This window comes from Ovis canadensis, chromosome 8, assembly GCF_042477335.2.
Source record: "Ovis canadensis isolate MfBH-ARS-UI-01 breed Bighorn chromosome 8, ARS-UI_OviCan_v2, whole genome shotgun sequence".
Taxonomy (NCBI): domain Eukaryota; kingdom Metazoa; phylum Chordata; class Mammalia; order Artiodactyla; family Bovidae; genus Ovis; species Ovis canadensis.
This window is the reverse complement of record NC_091252.1, coordinates 86,386,669-86,407,638: the sequence shown is the minus strand read 5'-3', so window position 1 is coordinate 86,407,638 and position 20,970 is coordinate 86,386,669. Positions and strand designations below refer to the sequence as shown.

At 49.6% G+C, this 20,970-nt stretch overlaps 1 protein-coding gene across 1 annotated transcript; it reads right to left on the bottom strand.

Annotated features, from left to right (window-relative positions):
* Nucleotides 1-4,824: 4,824 nt before the first annotated feature.
* LOC138444991 (UL16-binding protein 3-like) lies at nt 4,825-19,180 on the bottom strand. Its single transcript, XM_069598719.1, has 5 exons — nt 19,065-19,180; nt 10,072-10,191; nt 9,430-9,696; nt 8,694-8,826; nt 4,825-7,842 (listed from the first exon to the last, which is right to left on the bottom strand). The coding sequence occupies exons 1-4, from the start codon at nt 19,150-19,152 to the stop codon at nt 8,711-8,713; spliced, it is 591 nt and encodes a 196-aa protein (XP_069454820.1). The 5' UTR covers nt 19,153-19,180; the 3' UTR covers nt 4,825-7,842; nt 8,694-8,710.
* Between the last annotated feature and the right edge of the window lie 1,790 nt (nt 19,181-20,970).

Below are 20,970 nucleotides of genomic sequence, written 5' to 3'. Positions count from 1 at the left end.
TAGTGGTGATGAATACACAACAATGTGAATGTATTTAATTCACTGGACTGTACACTTAAAAATATTTAATAGCGAAGATGGGATTTCCCTGTTGGTACAGTGGATAAGAATCCACCTGCAAATGCAGGGGACATGGGTTCTGTCCCCGGTCCAGGAAGATTCCATGTGCTGCAGAGCAACTAAGCCCATGCGCCACAGCTATTGAGGCTGCATGCCACAACTGCTGAAGCTGGCATGCTTTAAAGCCCTTACATGGCAACTACTGAAGGCTGTGTGCCTAGAGCCTGTTCTCCACAACAAAAGAAGCCACTTCAATGAGAAGCCTGTGCACTGCAACAAATGTTCACCACATCTAGAGAAAGCCGGTGTACAGCAACCAAGACCCAGTATAGCCAAAAATAAATTAATTCATTAACTTAAAAAATTAGCTAAGATGGTAGATTCTGCTATGTGTATTTTATCACACACACAAAACAGTTAAGGGGGCACAATTCTGGCTCATCACTGGTCCTACTTTCCTGGCAGCAGGCCTCAACCCTGACCCTTCCTACACCTGGTTTCTGCTCTGAGTCAACTGGTTTACAGCAGGAGCAGCCACAGAGAGGCCATACCCAGGCAATGATGACGTGGGTGTTTGCCACTGGGCTGGTAGGGTAGGGAAGGATGGGGGCAGCTCTAAGTGCCAACAACGAGGATCTGAAAACGTGGACCTGGGACATTGCCTAAAGCTGGAAGACCCCTCGTCCTGGTGTGGGTTGCCCAATAGGCCGCCCTGCTCTCCAGAGCCTGAGAAAGGGTACAAGCTTGTGTGCTGACACTTCACCAGAACTCCCCAGAACTTCTGGCAGGGACTGGAATTAACTCTGATGGAATGGAAGAGATGGCACAAGCCAGTGAACAGAAAGGTGATGGGGAAACAAAAGAGGCAACCCTCTCCACAGAGAGGTGAAGAGTCCAACTCTGGGCTGAAAAACCTGTGTGACCTTTCTGGCCAGCCTCACGTGGAGAGCTGCCCTCCTCACCCCAGACTGCTGACAGCTGGGCACTGCAGTCTCTCTCAGGGCCCGGACCTGAGAGATGTTCACACTGCTCACACTTTCTTCCTTCCTAGTCTCATTTTCTGAGGCCCTGGGCCAAGGTTCTCTTGTGGTGCCTCTGCTAAGGCCTCCATAAGAGAAGAGAATGGAGAAAGCTTGAAGACCCCTGTCCCCACTCGGACTCAGGCCCAGGTCTCTTTACACTGAGTTCTTCCCCTACCCCCACCTCAGGGTCCATAAAGCTGCTGAGCCTTTTGCTCTGGCCTCTCTGATCAGGGAGGCGGGCTCTACACAGGCCATCCCATTGGGGAAAGTGAATGAGAGCTGCACTTCCTCTGGGTTCAGACTCTGGCCTGTGTTCTCACAGTAAGGGTGTTAATTTAGGTGTCTCTCAGCTCAGCTGAGCTCCTTATAAGGAGTGGTGGGGGTGGTCAGGGATCAGGAGAGCCTGGGGACTGAGCTAATCTTGGTCAGGTCCTTGTTGTCTCAGCTTTGACCGATGTCAACAGGAGACATCAAGTAGGTGGTGTGAGTCACTGTGTGGATTGCCTCAGCTTCAAGACAACAGGAAGCAACACGCAGCCTGGTATGAGCCACGTGTGCCCCAGTAGCTGAGGGTTTTGCCTGCAGTCACTGCTCTCTCCCTCACCCTCACCCTGGACCAAGAGGAAGTGCACACCCCAAGCCCGTGACAGAGGGCGTCATCAGCCAGGCTGCCATTGGGCTGTCATAGCTGCTCCGCTGGGCTCACCCACAGCCTCTGGGGTGTCCAGAGAGATTTCTCCCTGAACTACCCCCAACTTCACTCTCTCTCTGCGAATGCTCCTCCACACCCATCTGCAGCGGTGACTCCACTTCCTACTGTCCTAAGTGTCATGTCGTCTTACAGAGGCGCAAAGCACGGAGGTGAAACAAAACTCAAGCCACAGCCAGAGCTGCCCATCCCTCCCCTCATGACTCCTTTCCGACTGGTGAGCTGGGTGAGTGGGTAGCTTCACTTCACCTCAGTTTCTTCCTCAGTTGCTCAGGGAGAGAAGCAGGACCACTCTCACCAAGGAGTGAGGAAAAAGTCAGGTCACATTTGCCAAGCCTTGGGTGCCCAAGAGCAGGCTCCCCTGATAGCTCACTTGGTAGAGAATCTGCCTGCAATGCAGGAGATCCTGGTTCAATTCCTGGGTAGGGAAGATCCGCTGGAGAAGAGATAGGCTACCCACTCCAGTATTCTTAGGCTTCCCTTGTGGCTCAGCTGGTGAAGAATCCGCCTGCAGTGCAGGAGACCTGGGTTCAATCCCTGGGTTGCCAAGATCCAGGAGAAGGGAGAGACTACCCACTCCAGTATTCTGGCCTGGAGAAGTCCATGGACTGTATAGTCCACGGGGTTGCAAAGAGTCAGACACGACTTTCGGTTTCACTTGGTGCCCAAGTGATATTTGCTCAACAAATATCAGCTGTCCTCATTGACTGAAGAAGCTTCAGTTATTTTTAAACTCTCCAGGATCCCCCAGAGAGAAGCCCTCTACTCCCTTCTGACTAGAGAACCCCAAATCTCTCCCTTGGCAGAAATGCTGACTTCCTTTTCTTAAACAATTTTTTTCTTTATTCACCTGGGCCCTTTTTCTTCTTGATGGACTCAAAATACTTTATTATAAACATCATATTCACAAACACTAAATATGCACATGGTAACACAATGCACTGTTTGTGCTAATAGTAGCTTATATTTTATTTTATTTTTAATTTAAAAATGTTACTGAAGTATGGTTGATTTATAATCTTTTGTTAGTTTCAGGTATACAGCAAAGTGATTCAGTTATATATTATGCATACATATATATAACATATAGATTATTACAAAATATCAGGCATAGTTCCCTGTGCTGTATAGTAAGTCCTTGTTGTTTATCTATTTTATATATAGTAGCGTGTATATGTAGTAGCTTCTATTTTAAATGCAAACTTGGAGCTCCACATAAAGGAGACAAGGAAATTGTTTTTTCTTTTTTTGGTTGTGCCTTGTGGTTTGTGGGATCTCAGTTACCTAACCACGGTTTGAACCCAAGCCATGGCAGGGAAAGCCTGGGATCCTAACTACTAGGTCAGCTGGAAACTCTGGAAAAATATATATATATATATATATACTTTTTAGCTAGACTCAAATTTAATAAATTAATAAATTATTTACTCAAAAAAAGAATAAGTTGGTGACAAATTCACACTCAAGTAGTTTTGACTGTTATGGGGAAGTAAGTAGCCTATCATTTGAAACCCAAGCAGCAAACATAGCATACACATAGGCTACACACATTTTGCTATTTGTTAAATATATAGGCATATAGATAAATATGTTTACATCCTTCAGTAAGCTGTAAGAGCACAAAACTAGAGAACAAATCTTTCCTATATTCAACTTATTTGACCTGAAAATAATATACTTTCCATCTTTCAACATATATTCTAATTTCTTACCTTGCCTTAGAAAGTAAATGTACACAGTTCAACCTGTATTATTTCCATGCTAAATACTAGTTGCATGCATTTATTAAACAGGAGCATCCTTATGAGGGGATTTATGAATTTGTTCTGGGACAGAAAATGAGAACCAGATAGTGATTTCATCACCTTAAACTGAATTCCTTAGCATCCCCTCATGATAACGTATGGCAAATCTTTAACCATAAAGTACATTCTGAGCCTTGTGTAGTTCAAAGTGCTAGGACAAAATCATACCATTCTCACTACCTTTGAAAATAAACAGAATTCTTATACTTACCTTAGATCTTGTTTGAACATCCCATTCAATTTATTGGAATTTTTTAAAATGCTGCATTACAAATGTAATACCGAATGAAGAAAACAAGTTAAATCTTATTGAAAGCAATTATCAGTCTAATAGCATCAGTGAAAAACCAAAATGGTACTTTTAGTCAAGGCATGAAATACACATAAAATCTAGCTATTTTTTGGTTATTCTTTGAGCATCTTCAAGTTGGAAAATACATTATAAAAAGCTGAAAGACTCTGCCAAGTTTACTGACTGAGTACTTTTGACACTGAAAATAAGAGAAAGATTAATACCACAGTTTTAACCACTGGGACACAAGAATCATTAAATGATAGGATTGAGGACTTCTCTGGTGGCGCAGTGGTTAAAATCCGCCTGCCAATGCAGGGGACACGGGTTTGATCCCTGGTCCAGGAAGATCTCACATGCAGTGGGGCAACTAAACCTGTATGCCACAACTACTGAAGCCCTGGCTCCCAGATCCCATGCCCTGCAACAAGATAAATCACCACAATGAGAAGCCAGCACACAACTAGAGGGTAGCCACTGCTTCTCACAACTAAAGAAAGCTGGCACGCAACAATAATGATCCAGTGTAGCCATACATAAATAAATAAAATGAAAATTTTTTAAGGAATAATTACCAGTGGAGCCCCAGGGCATTCCCTGTCTCATTCCTTTCAGTCGTGCAGTTTGTGTCTAGGTTGGCCGCCCATCTGGGTGTTTGCCTCTAGGATCGCCCTGTGCTGGGAACCAACATCATACTCTGCAGTCAGGACCTGGCAGCCGTCCCATCTCTCTACTCATATCAACCTTTGCGCCTGCTTTGTTCCTGACACGGTGCATCCCCACCTGGGATCTGCATGCGTTCAACCCCTGTTTCTGCTGGAAGTCCACTGGAGACACCTGTGAGCAGCATCCTGACCTTCAGCAAAAGCCCTCCTGTGTTACCGACCAGGGCTCCTGGACTCGATCAATAGAAGTTGGTAAAAGGCCAGACACAAATTCAGGGGAAGAAAAGCTTTATTGGGCCTCTCATGAGGGAGCAAAAACAAGTAACATGTTTCCTTGCTGGCTCCAGAGGGTGGAGGAGCTGGTCCCACCTATGAGATGAGGGTGGGGGTGGGTCCTAGGTTCAGGCCAGGGGGGTGACCTGGGTGTTTGTTCCCCCTGGTAGGTGCTGTGTGCAGGGATCATGACCAGTACCCTGCTTTTGCGCCTGGCTGCTCTGAAATCACCTTCGGTTTTGGTCTATTTGTATCTTGTCATTGATTATTTTCCCAAACTGCACATGCATGCAATTACTTTTAGCCCCTTACAATTTCTTTGTGTTTTGATGCTTGATGTGACTTTTGTCCAGGCACACTCACTGCAGCAAACTGTCCCAGCCTGTCTCGTTACCCTCTGAGGGGTCTACACCCTTATTCTTAAGGGTTAAGGGGCCGAAGCTTTCTTCTATCAAAACTTCTCCCTGCTGGACAGAGACCACTGAACTGAGCCTCCCCTCAAGGTGCAGAAGTCCCTCACAAGGACCTACATGGATCTGGGCCACCCTCCACAGGAACGGGCTGTATTCCTTGAGCCACCAGGAGTGTTATTTCAAACTGGTAGATCCTACAGACACAAAGTCAATCAAAGGATTAAATAAACAAGGACTAGAAAGGAAAGAACAACAATAGCCATTAAAGGGCCTAGAAAGGGAAGGACCCGGGTTAACTTTGGAAGGACTTTCTCTTTTTTTAAGCTCTTGGCAGAGGCAAAATCTCCCATGAAAAACTTGTGAAGCCCCTCTACCTGTATACTTAAGGTGCATATTTACACCTTAATATAAGATGTAGTAATATAAGGTGTCTATTTCCTTAATATTGATCTCAGAGAGACAGCAGTGAGCGGTGCTAAAGAGGGATCTTAGTTTCCTGCCCAGGAATTGAACCTGGGGAGCTTGGTATAAAATGAGGAGTTCTAGACACTAAACACCAGGGGCGAGATGCAAAGTTCCCTTGGCTCTTACCATCTTTGAAAGCAAGAATGTTTCAAGGAGGCAAAAACTGTAAAAACAGATACCAAAGTTATTACTGGGGACATACAGAAATAGTTCATTTATTTAAGACGGAAGCAAGGCGGAAATATACACCCAGAGAGAAGTGCAGGAGTCCTGAATGAGCAGCACAAAGAAGCTAGGCTAGGGATTTAACACACACATACAGGGCTTCCCTTGTAGCTCAGTCAGTAAAGAATCTGCCTGCAGTGCAGGAGACTGGGATTCGATCCCTGGCTTGGGAGGATCCCCTGGAGAAGAAAATGGCAACCCACTCCAGTATCCTTGCCTGGAAAATCTCATGGATAGGAGTCTGGTGGGCTGCAACCATGGGGTTGCAAAGAGTCGGGCACAACTGAGCGACGAACACTTACTTACTTACATGTCTCTATCTTCCCTGGTGGCTCAGTTGGTAAAGAATTTGCCTGCACTGCAAGAGACCCGGGTTCGATCCCCGGGTCGTGAAGATCTGGAGAAGAAAATGGCAACCCATTCCAGTACTCCCTTGCCTGGAGATTTCCGTGAACAGAGGAGCTGGCAGCTGACAGTCCATGGGATCCCAAAGAGTCGGACATGACTGTGTAACTAACCTTCTTTCACTTTCACTTCCATACATGCATCTATTCTTCCCCAGCTCCCCTCCCATCCCCACCCAGGCTGCCACATAACACTGAGCAGAGTTCTATGTGCTATACAGTAGGTCCTTGCTGGTTATCCATTTTAAATAGATCAATGTGCGCATGTTGGTCCCACACTCCCTAACTATCCCTTCCCCCAATCCTTTCCCCCCTGGCAGCCATAAATTCATTCTCTAAGTCTGTGAGTCTCTTTCTGTTCTGTAAGTAAGAGCACTTGTATCACAACTTTTTGGATTCCACATATAAGGGCCGTCAGAAGGTGCTTCTGCTTCCCTGTCTGACTTATGTTGTTCAATATGACAATCTCCAGGTCCATCCACATTGCTGCATACGGCATTATCTCATTCTTTCTGATGGCTGAGTAATACTGCCCTGAGTAATACTGCCCACATCTTCTTTATCCATTCACCTGTGGGTGGACGTTTAGGTGGCTTCCAGGTCCCGGCTACTGTGAGCAGCGCTGCCGTGAACACGGGGTGTCCTCTCAGACCCTGTTTCCTCAGGATCTCCAGGTGCACTGAATCCCATAAGATGTAGAAACGGTGAAACATCATGACCTCTCTTGTGGGTTAGAAAACAAAAATCTTAAATATTTCAAGTTTTCTGGAGTTCTGAGATGTTGATTTAAATAGCGCTAGCATCATAAACAGGCTTCCCCAGTGGCTCAGATCGTAAAGAATCCGCCTGTCAATGCAGGAGACACGGTTCAATCCCTGAGTTGGAGAAGTCCGCTGGAGAAGGAAACAGCAACCCACTTCAGTGTTCTTGCCCATAGAAACCCATGGACAGAGGAGCCTAGCGGGCTAAAGTCCACTGAGTCGCAAAGAGTTGGACAGGACTGAGTGACTAACACTTCCCCTTTCAGCATAATAAACTATTAAGGGAAATAGTCATGAATAAAATTACCTTCTATTGAAAATAGGCTGAGGTGATTTCTCCAGACACAGAAAGAATCTCTGAGTCCTGTAATAGCAGATGGTATTTTTCTTGCAATATCATTTGCAAGAACGAGGTCACGAGGCAGAATCTAATTATCCACAAACTAGAATATGATGAAAAATGTTCTGTTTGTGGAGATTTCTTCAACTACTTGAGCATTTCAGTGTAGAAATTCCATCACTTAGCACCAGGAGAAAGTGGAGAAATAAACTGTTTCTGTTTAGTGTTTTAGAGATGCTGAGTAGGATTTCCCCAAATGTGATAAAGCCCATGAGGTGATGCATCTACTGTGACATCGTAACCGGAAAACAGACTCAGGATTCATGGGGTCTGATCTCCTGGATCTAAAGTGAAGAGCAGGAGAAAGGCAGACAGAGCACCTGCCGCGCTTCCTGGGAGCACAGTCACCTGCAGAAAAGAAAGAGCCTTGGTCCAGGGGGCTGAGGAACTCCTGTCACTTTCCTGGGGCTGCCCCTCCCGAGCCCCTCCTCGAGCCCTGCCCTCACTGGCTCCTATATCCTCCACCCCCACCCTAGGCCGCAGCTTCTTGTCACCTCCTCTTTCCTTCCTGCATCACAGAGTCACCCCAGGCCCTGACACCTCCTACTCAGGCTCAGGACTGTAGCCAGTGAGGAATCAATCTGCTCCCTTTACTCAGGTCCTGATCCTCCCCGAGGGGGGCCTAAAGGACCAGGGAGCAGGTCCCCGGAGGAGGGGCCTTGCTTCCTGACAGCCTTGGGGAGCTGCAGGGAAACCTCCCTCCTTCGTGCCCCTCCAGCCTCTGAGGCAGCAGCACACACAGCTCTCAGGACCAGGGTCTTTGCCCCCTCCTCTCTTCACGGTCCCGCCCAGCTGGGCGCCTCCACCCCAGCTGGGGCCCACCACCCCCAGGCACCTCTGCTCAAGGTAGGGTCCCTCAGTGATGGAGGCTCTGGGTCCCCAGGAGGCTGCTGACATGTAGGCCACAGGCTGAACAACAGTTGCTGCTGCTCCAGGAGCACAGGCCTGGCCTCAGCCCTTCCCCCAGTCTCTGCTGTGGGGCTCCTGCCTTGCCTGCTTGACCCAGGCCACTTCCTGAGAACAGGCCTTTGGAGTTGGGTCTGCAATTATTGCTCTTGGGTGATATGGGGTCTTATCCCCCTGCTCATTTCCAGGGTGAGGAGGTTCAGTGAGCAGCAGGGGTTGGGTGGGATTCACCTACCCCGGCCTCACACCAGGCCCTGTGCCCTTGCCTTCCCTCTGAATTCTGCCCTCAGTACCTGCTCCTGGAAAGGACTCAGCCCAGGAAGACAGTTATGACAAAACTGGTAAGGAGCACGGGGAGGATCCAGGTGATGTGCTTGCTGGCTGTGGCCGAGGACTTCACTGTAGGGGGGCCCGTGGTCGGTGATGCTGCAAGGAGAATGAGGGTGAAGCCCTCGTCCAGACCCCAAACTCGGCAGATGCCGCCTCAGCCCCCCTGACCCAGGTACCCCTACTATGCAGCCTGTTTGCACCCACACGTGGAGGCCCTTGTGACAGGTCCTCAGGCGAGATGGGAGGGAGGGAGGAGCCCAGTCCCCATGGGATTCTGACAGCTAATGGGGAAGCAAGATTTCCAACAGAGTCACTCAGTCCTGCTGTGACATCAGAGATGGTGACATCAGGATGGAGTCCTCAGGAGCTGACAGCAGAGGCGGTATTGACAGATTTCCAGAAGGAGGACTGGGGACATTTAAAAGAAGGTTCTGGAAAGAGGGAATAGTAAGAAGGAGATTGGAATCACAGAGACGCTCTCATGTTTAGGGTCAGTGAGAATCCGTGTCCAACAGTACAAAGGCCTGTGCTGTGAGGAGAGACGCCAGGAGGTGTACGAGGAAGGAGGGTCACAGAGCATCCCCAGGCCATTGTTCTCCCAGGACAGCTCACCTCTGACGGATCATTTTCACAAACACAGAGGGGTGGGTCCATGTCACCAAGAGAGAACTACCACTTTCTCCTACCCTTCTCACTTACCCATGGTGTTCTCCCAGCACACCAAGAAAGCCTGATAACAGAGCCGACAGTCTCTCTTGCAGACCTTCTTGAAGCAGTCGGTCACAGCTCTGTCATTCTCCCTGTTCCTTTTCATCCGTCTCCCTCCAGCATGATGCACTGTACAGGGTCCATCGTCCAAATTAAAGGGCAGCCACGGTTGTCCTTTGAAGCCAAACTCCCAGGATGCACTGATGTGTCCGCTGTCTTCTCTACAGCATTTCATCCTGGCCTGCAGGGTGAGAGGGCCTGACCCCACGGAGGAAAAGAAAGAGCTCAGCCTCTGGGCTTGACAGATTCTTACCCACCTGGGTCCACCTCCCCTGGGCCCAGCTAATCTGGCCCTGGTCTCCCCTGCAACAGCTGCTCTTTCCACTGGACTACTAGGGAAGGACAGTACCCTTTTTTTTAAATTCCGAAAATAGTGGATGCAGCTAAGCCCCCAGTCTACTCCTCTTGCATTTGGATTTTCTAACTCACCCTTGTCTGTGTGTTTCTCTGGTGTAACGTCAGGCATCTGCCCCTGGAGCAGGTCTCCAGTGTCTCTGAGTGTGTCAGTCTGTGTTTCCCAGGCATTTATACATTTCACTTCCTCTCCCAATGGACTCATGTACTTGCTCTTACCTTTACCAAAATCACAGGAGACAAAGACCTTTTGATCAACTTCTCCTTGAACCTCACACCATGGCTGACCATCTCTGGGCCGAGGATCGATGGTGACATTATTGGAAAGAGAATGAGGGTCTGTGAAGGCAAAACACAGTGAGGGTGAGGTTGGGGAAAAAAACCTGTAGGCCCCTTCCCCCAGTTATGTGAGAGCGGAGTAAAGTGCAGGGCTGGGCTAACAGAGCAATGATACCCCACAACACACACCATATAGCCAGTGCCCCTCCTCTCCTTCTGGAGAAGGAGCAGTCCCCTGCCTGGCAAATTTCACACATCCTGGCTGTGTCCCCTTGTCCACCAGGTCCGTTCCCAGCATCATAACCTTTGCAGAGACGTGCCAGGCTGCTGTGCAGGAAAAGCCTAGACGACAGAGGACTGTCAGAATCTAACCCCGGGTCCTGTGAGAGATGGGGAGCCTGTGGGGATGCTCCTGAGGAAGCAGGATCACAGGGAGAGAGGCAAAGAGGCGACAGGTGGGTACAAAACCCCAAGTTGGAGAAGGAAGAGTTTATAATTACAGGTCATAGGAGTTAGCAAGACTGGGGAGCTGCTGCTGATCTCTCACTAGGATGGGTCTTGGAAGCCTGGAGAAAGGCCTGGCCCACATGGCATGAAAGAGAAAATCCAGAACTTCTGAAGCAGGTGGTAGAGGAGGGGATCAAAGCCTTAGGGAAGTGAATCTGCCAGGGCGGACATGGTATGAAAGGACAGGAAAGTGTGCAATCCACTAGCTCCATGGGACAGCCTGATGGACTCTATCGAGCCCAAGAGGAAAGCATGGATGGGAAGCATCTCCAATAGCTCAAAGTTTACTTTTGTGGAAATCAGGGATAGTGGTAGGAGACCGTGTTCCTATGGCCTTTGCAGGAATAGGGATGGAAAATAGGGAAAGATCAGATTCTGGGTGGAGTGTTGTATGTCAGGAGCAAAGTTGGTACAATGATCAAAGTGATTAGTGAAAGTCGCTCAGTCGTTTCAGACTCTTGTGACCCCCATGGATGAATTCTCCAGGCCAGAATACTGCAGTGGGTAGCCTTTCCCTTCTCCAGAGGATCTTCCCAATTCAGCGATCGAACCCAGGTCTCCCGCATTGCAGGCAGATTCTTTACCAGCTGAGACACAAGAGAAGCCCAAGAATACAGGAGTGGGTAGCCTATCCCTTCTCCAGCGGATCTTCCCGACCCAGGATTCAAACTGGGGTCTCCTGGGTTGCGGGTGGATCCTTTACCAACTGGGCTATCAGGGAAGCTGAAAGTGATTAGAGAGTCCCAATGCCAGCCAGGGCCCGACTGCAGAGAGCACAATGCTGGCTCAGAGCACAGGGTGATCTAGAGGCAGAGAGATGGCCAGTGAACCTGGAGGAAAACTGCTTGACTGAGAGACAGAAACCAAGGAGAGACAAACACAAGACCGGATGATCAGCAGGCGGAAAGCGGCCATCCCTCCCAAACACCCCTACCAAAATTTCCAGAACTGAGCTACTTCTCAGAAGGCATCACCAGAGAAAGAAGCCACGTCCCAGTGAGGAGGGCCCTTTCATCACCACGGCAAGTGCAGAAGTCCTTCCATTCTCTCCCGATAAGCCACATGGTTATTTACTGGGGTAAGTAAGTCCAATACTTTGGCCACCTGATGCAAAGAACTGACTCATTGGAAAAGACCCTGATGCTGGGAAGGATTGAAGGCCAGAGGAGAAGCGGACGACAGAGGATGAGATGGCTGGATGGCATCACCGACACGATGGACATGAGTTTGAGTAAGCTCTGGGAGTTGGTGACGGACAGGGAAGCCTGGCGGGCTGCAGTCCATGGGGTCACAAAGAGTCGGACACCACTGAGTGACTGAACTGAACTGGAACTGCAGAAGGAGAAACTACTCCCACATTCATATGGGACCCAGGGTGTTGCTAACACCACGCACAGGACTGTAGCATGATCATGGCCCCCGTGCTGTGAAGTGATGCTCCAAGGACCAGGCAATTAATAGACACCTGTCCCAGGTCCTGCTAACAGTGCTTATCTCTGGGTCCACAGATCCACTCAGTGTCCATTGCACATGTCCTGGACTTCTGACATGAATGGACAGTCTGTGTTGTTAGTAAACTACCATGGGTGAGGGTACCATAGTCGTGAATTCCACATTCATTCTTCTGACCCTGACTCCCCATCGCCTGATAGTACGTGTAAACAACATCATCTCCTGGAGGAAATCATGGAAATGAGTACCAACCTACAGTCACTCTAGGCCTGCAGAGCTCTGGTCCCTATCTCATCTCCACTGAATTACCATTGGGGTCCTAGGTTTCCTCTAATGGTACATATGAAACATTTCAGGCTTCACAGACCCTAAGTCTCTGCTGCAACTGCTGTCCTGGCACAAAAGCAGTCACAATTGATGAATGATGAGTGTGGCTGGACATGCTTCTTGGGCAGATGACCCAACAGAACTGGTGACGTTGTAGCTATCTGTGTTCGGAAAGGTACTACATGCTGTATGTGGCATTTTACTTGGAGGCTCACAACACAGACTCCTAGTGTCCTGAAGAAAGGACACACCACCAGCAGTGAGAAAGCCCATACCATTCAGTGTGGCTCCTGGTATGGTCCTGGGGCCTGGCAGAGATGAGGCCTCTGGTCATGGAATGTCAGACTTGCCCATCATGATCTGGGTTCACCAACCCCTAAGCATTAGTTCAGATAGGCCAGCCGTCATAGGATAGAAGTGATTATGTGGCTTGGCATAACCAGGGCCACAGGGAACAAATAAGATGTACCAGCAGGGGACCTAGGCCTGACACCAGCGTTGATACAGGGCCACTGTCCCCTGCTCACACCTGTGACTTCATGCAGTGTCCCCTGCGGCTCCTTGAACCAAGGAAGCCAGTCTACAGCAGAGGGGGTGCATGAGCCCATAACAGCCAGATCCGCACTCCTATCACAGTCTCACCACCAGAAGCTACAAGGCAGGACGGGGTACGTTTCTGGTTCATAAACAGACAACTGAGGCAGCTCTTGGATGATTCTCTACAGGATGGGTCACTCATTACTGGGGTCAGAAACCAGGACAGTGGACAAGTCTGGTTCTCAGTTGATTTACACATCATATTTGGCTCCTGCTGCTCCACAAATGCGGAAGCTCCTTTTGCACCCAGATACAGATACCAAACTGCCTAATGAGACCTTGAGATATACTTTCTTCTGTAGAAGAAAAAACTGTCAACTCCTTCCTTAATCAATAACCATTATAGGCTGCTGCTGCTACTGCTGCTGCTAAGTCACTTCAGTCGTGTCCGACTCTGTGCGACCCCATAGATGGCAGCCCACCAGGCTCCCCTGTCCCTGAGATTCTCCAGGCAAGAACACTGGAGTGGGTTGCCATTTCCTTCTCCAGTGCATGCAAGTGAAAAGTGAAAGTGAAGTCGCTCTGTCCTAGGCGACACCATGGACTGCAGCCTACCAGGCTCCTCCATCCATGGGATTTTCCAGGCAAGAGTACTGGAGTGGGGTGCCACTGCTGATGGTGTCCCAAGTCCTAGACACTATGAATGTGGGAGCAAAGGGTAGAAGTGGGGATGCCCAGCCTCCCCCTCGAGCCCTGTGTCACACTCTGGGAAACCCTGTTCCCGTCCTTCCTAAGTTAGGTCCTGGGGGCCAGATCGGGGGGGGTTTGCTGGGTGAGTTATCAGACAAAGGGATAAGATGCCAGTTGACAGAGGGCATGTTTAGACTCTGTTCAAGAGACAGGAAGCTGTTGGAGGCCCTGAGCTTCTTGGGACCATGGAAAAATGGGTAATAAATGGTCTTGTAACCAAAAGGGCTCTAGGGTGCCTTATTGGGAAAGACCCGCCCCCATGGTCTCTGTCTGCCTCCTGTTGGTAGAAAAGTTTTAGTCAGCCAGGCCTCCTGTGAGTCTCAAAATGGTGGTTTCAGAGTTAAGGATTAGAACCTGTGAAGATGGAGAAAGGAATACTCCTCAGGCTGGGAAACTCTTAACAATTTAGACTGTGAGCAGCCCATTTCAGTATCATGAAACTGCCAGTTCCCTGAAAGATAACAAAGAGCTGACACAAGCCTCAAGTTATTTCTACAGGAAGCAGACCCCAAGCACATACAACTGCTGGCTGCAAGCACGCAGACCCCCAGACTGGTTGAAACCATAAGCTTGGTGGTGCTCAAACGTTCGCCTTGTGCCAACCAACCTGACCGTGTTCAAGATGCTGATGCGCCCTGCAGCAGCCACCTCTGCCCCCTTTCTAACCTGGAAACTTGGAGGCAGTCTGAGGACATTAGGCCACTATTTTCCTGGGGCTCCTGAGCAAACCAACTTGTCCTTTTCAACCACTTGTTACCTTCATAGGTGGTAGGATCTGGGTCATAACCAGCTTCAACTAGTAACAGCCTGAGCTGTCTGGGAGGAGCTTTGACTCCAGGGAGGTGCTGATCAGTGGCTAGGCATTGAGTGCCTTCCTCAAGATGCATATGTAATTAAAAATAAATAAATAAATTGAATTCTTTAATTATTTCAAGTGTTTTAAAAAATTCATTTTCTATTAAGCCAGCCTTGAAGATAAGCACAAAATCTGTTTACTTTTTTTTTTCCTACGCAACACAACTCGGGCACCCATTCTGTGCATAGCACTGTTCTAGGTGCAGTAAAAGGAATTTTTTTCTATTGACCTGACCCAAACCCACTTCTGGCACTGAGAAATGCTAGGATCTGCTAAATTTAAGATGTTTCAGTAAATTCCTCTCCTACTTTCCCCAAAGTAAGAAGGCAGAACTCCTCTGTATTAAAAAAACATTTAAAAAGGCAACTTCCCATGAAAGAGTAGTTTCTGTTTCTATTGTATTTTTCTCTCTTTTTTTCCTTCTAGCTTTTAAGTTTTCTTCCTTCCACACTGCTTTTTCTTGTACAAGGCGAGAGCATTTTTTCATTTTTCTTTTCCTAAGACAAAGTATTTCATCTTATAGACAAATAATTCCCAAGACTAGTGATAAATATTTTAAAAAAAAGAAAGAAAGAAAAGAAAGAAACTTAAGGGTTTCCCTGGTGGCTCAGCAGGTAATGAATCCACCTGCAATGCAAGAGACCCCAGCTCAATTCCTGGGTCAGAAAGATCCCCTGGAAAAGGGAGAGGCTACCCACTCCAGTATTCTTGAGCTTCCCTGGTGCCATCTAGCTTCTTTCCTAGATGGTAAAGAATCCATTTGCAATGTGGGAGACCTGGGTTCAATCCCTGGGTTGGGAAGATCCCCTAGAGACAGGAAAGGCTATCCACTCCAGTATTCAACCCTGGAGAATTCCACGGACTGTATAAGTCCATGGGGTTGCAAAGAGTCAGACAGGAGTGAGCAACTACTCATGGTACATTCAAGGATGAATCATCTACCTGGCTCTCCATTACTGGGCTGAGGATCAACAGTGAAGTTGTAGCAAAGAGAGTGAGCGCCTGGGAAGGAAAACACAGGTGAGGACAGGTTTTGGAGAAGACCCATTACCTCCTCCTCCCACTTATGTGAGAGCAGAGGAAAGCTGCAGGGCTGGGCTGGTAGAGCAGGAAGGCCCCTCTGCCCCCCAACACCACCTACAGGCTGAGCAAGTGGAGAAACCACATAACATTATCTCTGCTCTGCTCATAAGGCCTGCACAGAACTGAAAGCTACAGAAAGGAGAATTCACAATTGGGGTCACAGGACTTAGCAAGGCCAGGGAGATGCTGCTGATCTACCACTTTGATGGGTCTTGGGATCCTGGAGAAGGCCTGGCCTACATGGCATGAAAGAGAAAATCCAGAACTTCCGAGGCAGGTGATAGAGGAGGGGATCAAAGGCTCAGAGAAGTGAATGTGCCAGGGTGGACACGGTATGAAAGGGCAGGAAAGTGTGCAGTCCCCCAGGTTCTATGGAGCCCGAGAGGAAAGAACGGATGAGAAGCATCTCCAACAGCTCCAGGGTGACTTTTGCTGAGGGTCAGGGACGGTGGTGGGATTGGCGTTCCTGTGTGCTTCCAGCAGGAGTGATGATGGAGAAGGCGGAAGAGCTGATGCCACGGGGAGTGCCCTATGTCAGAAACAAAGCAGATGCAGCAGCCAAGGGGACCAGAGAGGCCCCTGTAGCCAGGCCTCACTGCAGAGAGTACCACGCTGGCTCCTAACACAGGGCGATCCTAGAGGCAGACAGAAGAGCAGTGAGCCCTGCTAAAAACTACACGATTGAGAGGAAAAATTATATAAAAAACAGAGACAAACACAAGGCTGGGTGTTCAGGAACCTGAATGCAGACATCCCACAAAATGCCCAGGTCCTTTGTGCAGTATCCAGCACTGAGTCAGGTCTTATATTCAGAATCCATTCCTAGAGACAGAGATGCCAGGCATCAGCAAGGAGGGCCCTCTTATCACCACAGCAAGTGCAGAAGTCCTTCTGGCCTTGGAAGCCACACGGTCATTGACTGGGGTAAGTGTACAGACATTCTACAGAGAAGCCACACCCACATCCATAAGGACCGAGAGTGGGACTGTCGTCATGTCCAGCAGTCTGAAACATCGTCATGGCCCTCCTGTCATTACTGTGGTGCCTGAGATCTGTGTAAGGAATACACATCTGTCCCACATCCTGCCCACAGGAGTGTCACCCATCCACTGGTCCTCATAGTGCTCATTTCACATCCACTGCATTTGCATATGAATGAAAAATCTTCATAGTTAGTAAATTACCGTGTGGTCAGGGCTACCATAAAGCAATTTCCAAGTTCACACTTCTGACACGGACCTTCATCCCCCAATAGTACATGTAACCAATATCATATTCTGGAGAAAATGACAGAGAGGAGTACCAACCTACAACCCTCCAGGGCTGCAGGGGTGTCATCCCTATCCTATCTTCATTTAATTCCCAGTGTCGCCATACATTTCTATAATTGTACATATGACATATTCAGGCTCTGCAGACCATGGTTTTCTGTTACAACTGCTATCCTAGCACAAAAGCAGTCACAGATGAGTGGTGAATGATGACCTGCTTCTTGGGAAGATGACCCAGCAGAACCTGTGACGTCAGAGGTGGAAAAGGTGCTATGTGCCGAATATGGCATTTTACTTGGAGGTTCACAACACAGACCTTTTATGTCCTGAGGCAAGGCCATGCGATTTGCAGTGGGGAATACGACACCATTTAAATGTGGCTCCTGGTATGGTCCTGGGGACTGCTGGAGGTGAGGCCTCTGGTCATGAAATGTCAACATTGTCTATCATGATCTGGGCTCACCAACCCCTAATCATTAGTTCAGATAGACCAGCCACCATAGGATTAAAGCAATATTGTGGTTTGGCATAAGAAGGGCCAGAGGCAACAAATAAGAGAGCAGCAGGTGGCCTAGGCCTGACATCAGAATTGTTGTAGGACCACTATTCTCCAGGGCCTGCCCCCGTGGCTCAGCAGTAAGGAATCCGCTTGCAATGTTGGAGCTGGAGTAGATGTGGGATCTACCCCTGAGTGAGAGAAGATCCCGTGGAGGAGAGCATGGCAACCCACTCCAGTGTTCTTGCCTGGAGAATCTCTTGGACAGAGGACCCTCGTGGGCTAAAGTCCATAGGATCATAAAGAGTTGGACATGACTGAAGGGACTTAGCATGCACACACTATTCTCTGCTCATGCCAGAGGCTTCATGCAGTGTCCCCTATATCTCCATGGACCATGGAAACCACTCTAGAGCAGAGGGGGTCAGAGGACATTAGCCCATATCTCCTGGACCCACACTCCTTTCACATTCACACCACCCAGAAACTACAAGGCAGGACAGAGCAAGTTTTTGGTTCACAAACAGGCAGCTAAGGCATCCCTTGCACTAGTCCCTAGGGGATAAGTCATCTGTTACTATTACAGGGCAGTCACATTGTTCTTTTTTTTTTTTTCAGGTCATCGTTGCCTGCTCTTGTAGCACAAATGTGGAGATGTAGAATGCACAGAGACACCAAATGGCCTGTCCAGACCAACAGTGTTACTCTCTGTCTTTTGAAGAAAAGGTTCTCCAACTCCTGCCTTAAATAATAGCTAGTATAGGCCACTGTCTTCATAGTCTCAGGAAATATGAATGTGGGACTGAAGGGTAGAAGTGGGGGTGCCCGTCCTGACCCTCATGCCCTGTGTCACACACTTTTGGAAACTCTTCTCCCATCTCTCCTGCTTTATGTCCTGGGGGCCAGGCTGGGAGGCTTCTGCTGGGGTGAATTCTTAGGCAAGAGGATAGGGTGCCAGTTGACAGAGGGCAGGTTTAGGATCCCTTCACAGATGGGAAGTTGTTGGAGGCCCTGAGCTTCTTGGGATGGGAAGGGATATGGAAAAAATAGTGTTGTAACCAAGCAGGACTCTAAGGAGGCTTCTTAGGTAGACTCCAGCCATCTCCCTGCCCCCACCTCCTGCACACTCCCCCCCAAACCCTGCCCAAGTGGTGGACTCCACGGAGACCGTTGCCCATCTCCCCCCGCCCCCTGCTGCCCCGGCCCGCCCAACGCAACTGGACAGACTCCACCCAGCCTTCCCCTGCATCCGTGGGTTCTGTCCCTCAGGAGCGGCCGCCACCTGTCCTGCACTAGCTCCAGTGGCTCCAAATTCCCGAGAGGCGGCCCGCGGATTGGAGCAGCATTTCTTGCTGCTGCCCGAGCTCCCATTTCGCCCAGCTTCCCCTCCCTTTATGCTGTGATTCCTTTTTCACCCAGATCGTGTCTTTTACATGCCAGGGCGGGGAGGGGGCCCCGGCAGGAGGACGGGGAACCGCAACAAGCTGGGGAGTGGCGGCGGGGAGCAGGAGCCCAGCGGGAAAGGAGCGCGTGGAGGTCTAAAAGCAGGGAGGCGGTCCAGGCTGGACTTTCCCGAACCCCGGGGGACACCCTCTTCCCTCTCGGGGTCTTAAGGCCCCGTGTTCGCTCCCCGCAGGTTAATCCATGAACTCACCGCCTCGCGCCGGGCAGAACCGGAGAAACACGAGGAGAAGCAGGGCAGCCACACTAAGAGGCGCTTCGGAGTCAGTGGTCCAGCCCATTACCGTGTGGAAAGTGCTTTGATCTGACTTCGCCGGCGAGATCGGACTATGCCCAGCTCCTCTACTCTGCCCCGCCCTCCCGTCCACTCCCGCCGCCAATTACCCGCGATCCTCAGGTGATGGACGGTCCAGGGGAGCCAGGCGCTTCCATCTCCGGCGTCTGGCGTCCGAAGCCTCGCATGGCCCCACCCAGCCGCCCCCTCCTGACTCACTCCTTGCTCCTCCGAGTCCCTCTCGCCCCTCAACCTTCCTCCCCATTCCCGCCTGTCTTCCTGCGGTGGTGGTTTGCTGGCTCAGTCGTGTCCGACTCTCGTGACCCCGAGGACTGTAGGCCGCCGGGCTCCTCTAACCATGGGGATTCTCCAGGCGAGAGTACTTCAGTGGGTCGCCATGCCCTCCTCCTTGGGATCTCCTGACCCTGGGATCGAAGCCGGATCTCCTACGTTGCAGGCGGAACTTTAACGACTGAGGTAGGAGGGAAGCCCGGCTTTTTTTTTTTTTTTTTCTCAAAAGGGCCTGAAGAGAGCCCTTAACTGCAGTGTCATCAGCAATATGTTTTCTAGTACTTTCTGCCCCCAGAATAGTCCTACACCTTTTGTGGGCCAAAGTAACTGCTCATTAGAAAGAGTTTGAGGACTGAGGCCAGAACCTGAATTTGCAGGTTCCTCGTGGAGACCGGGATCCAGCGCTGCCACCGGGCGCCCCCTGGCGGTCTCTTCAGGCTGCTCGTTCTACACTAGTAGCCTGTGTCAGACAGGACTGAGCGACTTCACTTTAACTTTTCACTTTCACGCATTAGAGAAGGAAATGGCAACCCACTCCAGTGTTCTTGCCTGGAGAATCCGAGGGACGGGGGAGCCTGGTGGGCTGCCGTCTATGCGATAGCACAGAGTCGGATACGACTGAAGTGACTTAGCAGCAGCCTGTGTGATCCATTTTATTCCCCCTCATAATTTACTTGTATGCAGCATCCAGCCAGCACTGAACATCTCACTTTCCCATCTCAGGGCTATCCGCTGATGAAGAGTGAGATGATCCATCACTCTTTGGGACTGACAAGACCTCCTAATTCTTGGGAAGTGGTCTATCTATGACATAGTGATCTATCAACGACATTGAGAGGTCGACGTCTGTGACAGAGGGATCCATCTCTCTGTTATCACGGGGCTCTCGGCTTTTGCTAGCTTCAGGGGTGACTGAGCCCTGACCTCGGAAGGTCGCGCTGACACTTCAGCACGGGCAGTGCTCCATTTCATGTCTTGTCACTGAGTGAGGCTGGCTTCACTATTTGTAGATATGGAAATGGATGCGAGCAGAATATTAAGGAAGTAGCAAGAGCAATCAGGTGGAGTTTCATGTTCTTGGAAGGATGTTCATTGTTGACACTCATTAAAATCACCTCCCGGTTGATTTCACTCCCATCTGGGGCTACTCTGTGTCTGGGGGTGGCCAGGCCTGTCCAGAGTGGCCCGTCTTCTCCTATGTGGCTGTCCTGACCAGGGCTCTAACGCTGCCCTTTCGTCTTTCTCCTGCTCTCCTAATCACTTGCCTCTTCACCAGCCTCCTCCACTGGGGCTATGTGGTCCCCGTGTTGCCTCTTGCCAGAGATTAAACCCAGGGCCCTGTCCCCCAGGCCTATGCATGAGAGTTTTCCCCTGACACATTGATCACCTGAACCCACTAAATTGGTGCCCCACCCAAGCCTGAGTCCTGTCCTCCCAGCCCCCATGTGTCTCTTGTACGCAAACTGCTACACACCAGGCTCTTGGCCTCCTTAATCAGTAGAAATCAGAGGCCAGACAATAGAAATTAATCAAA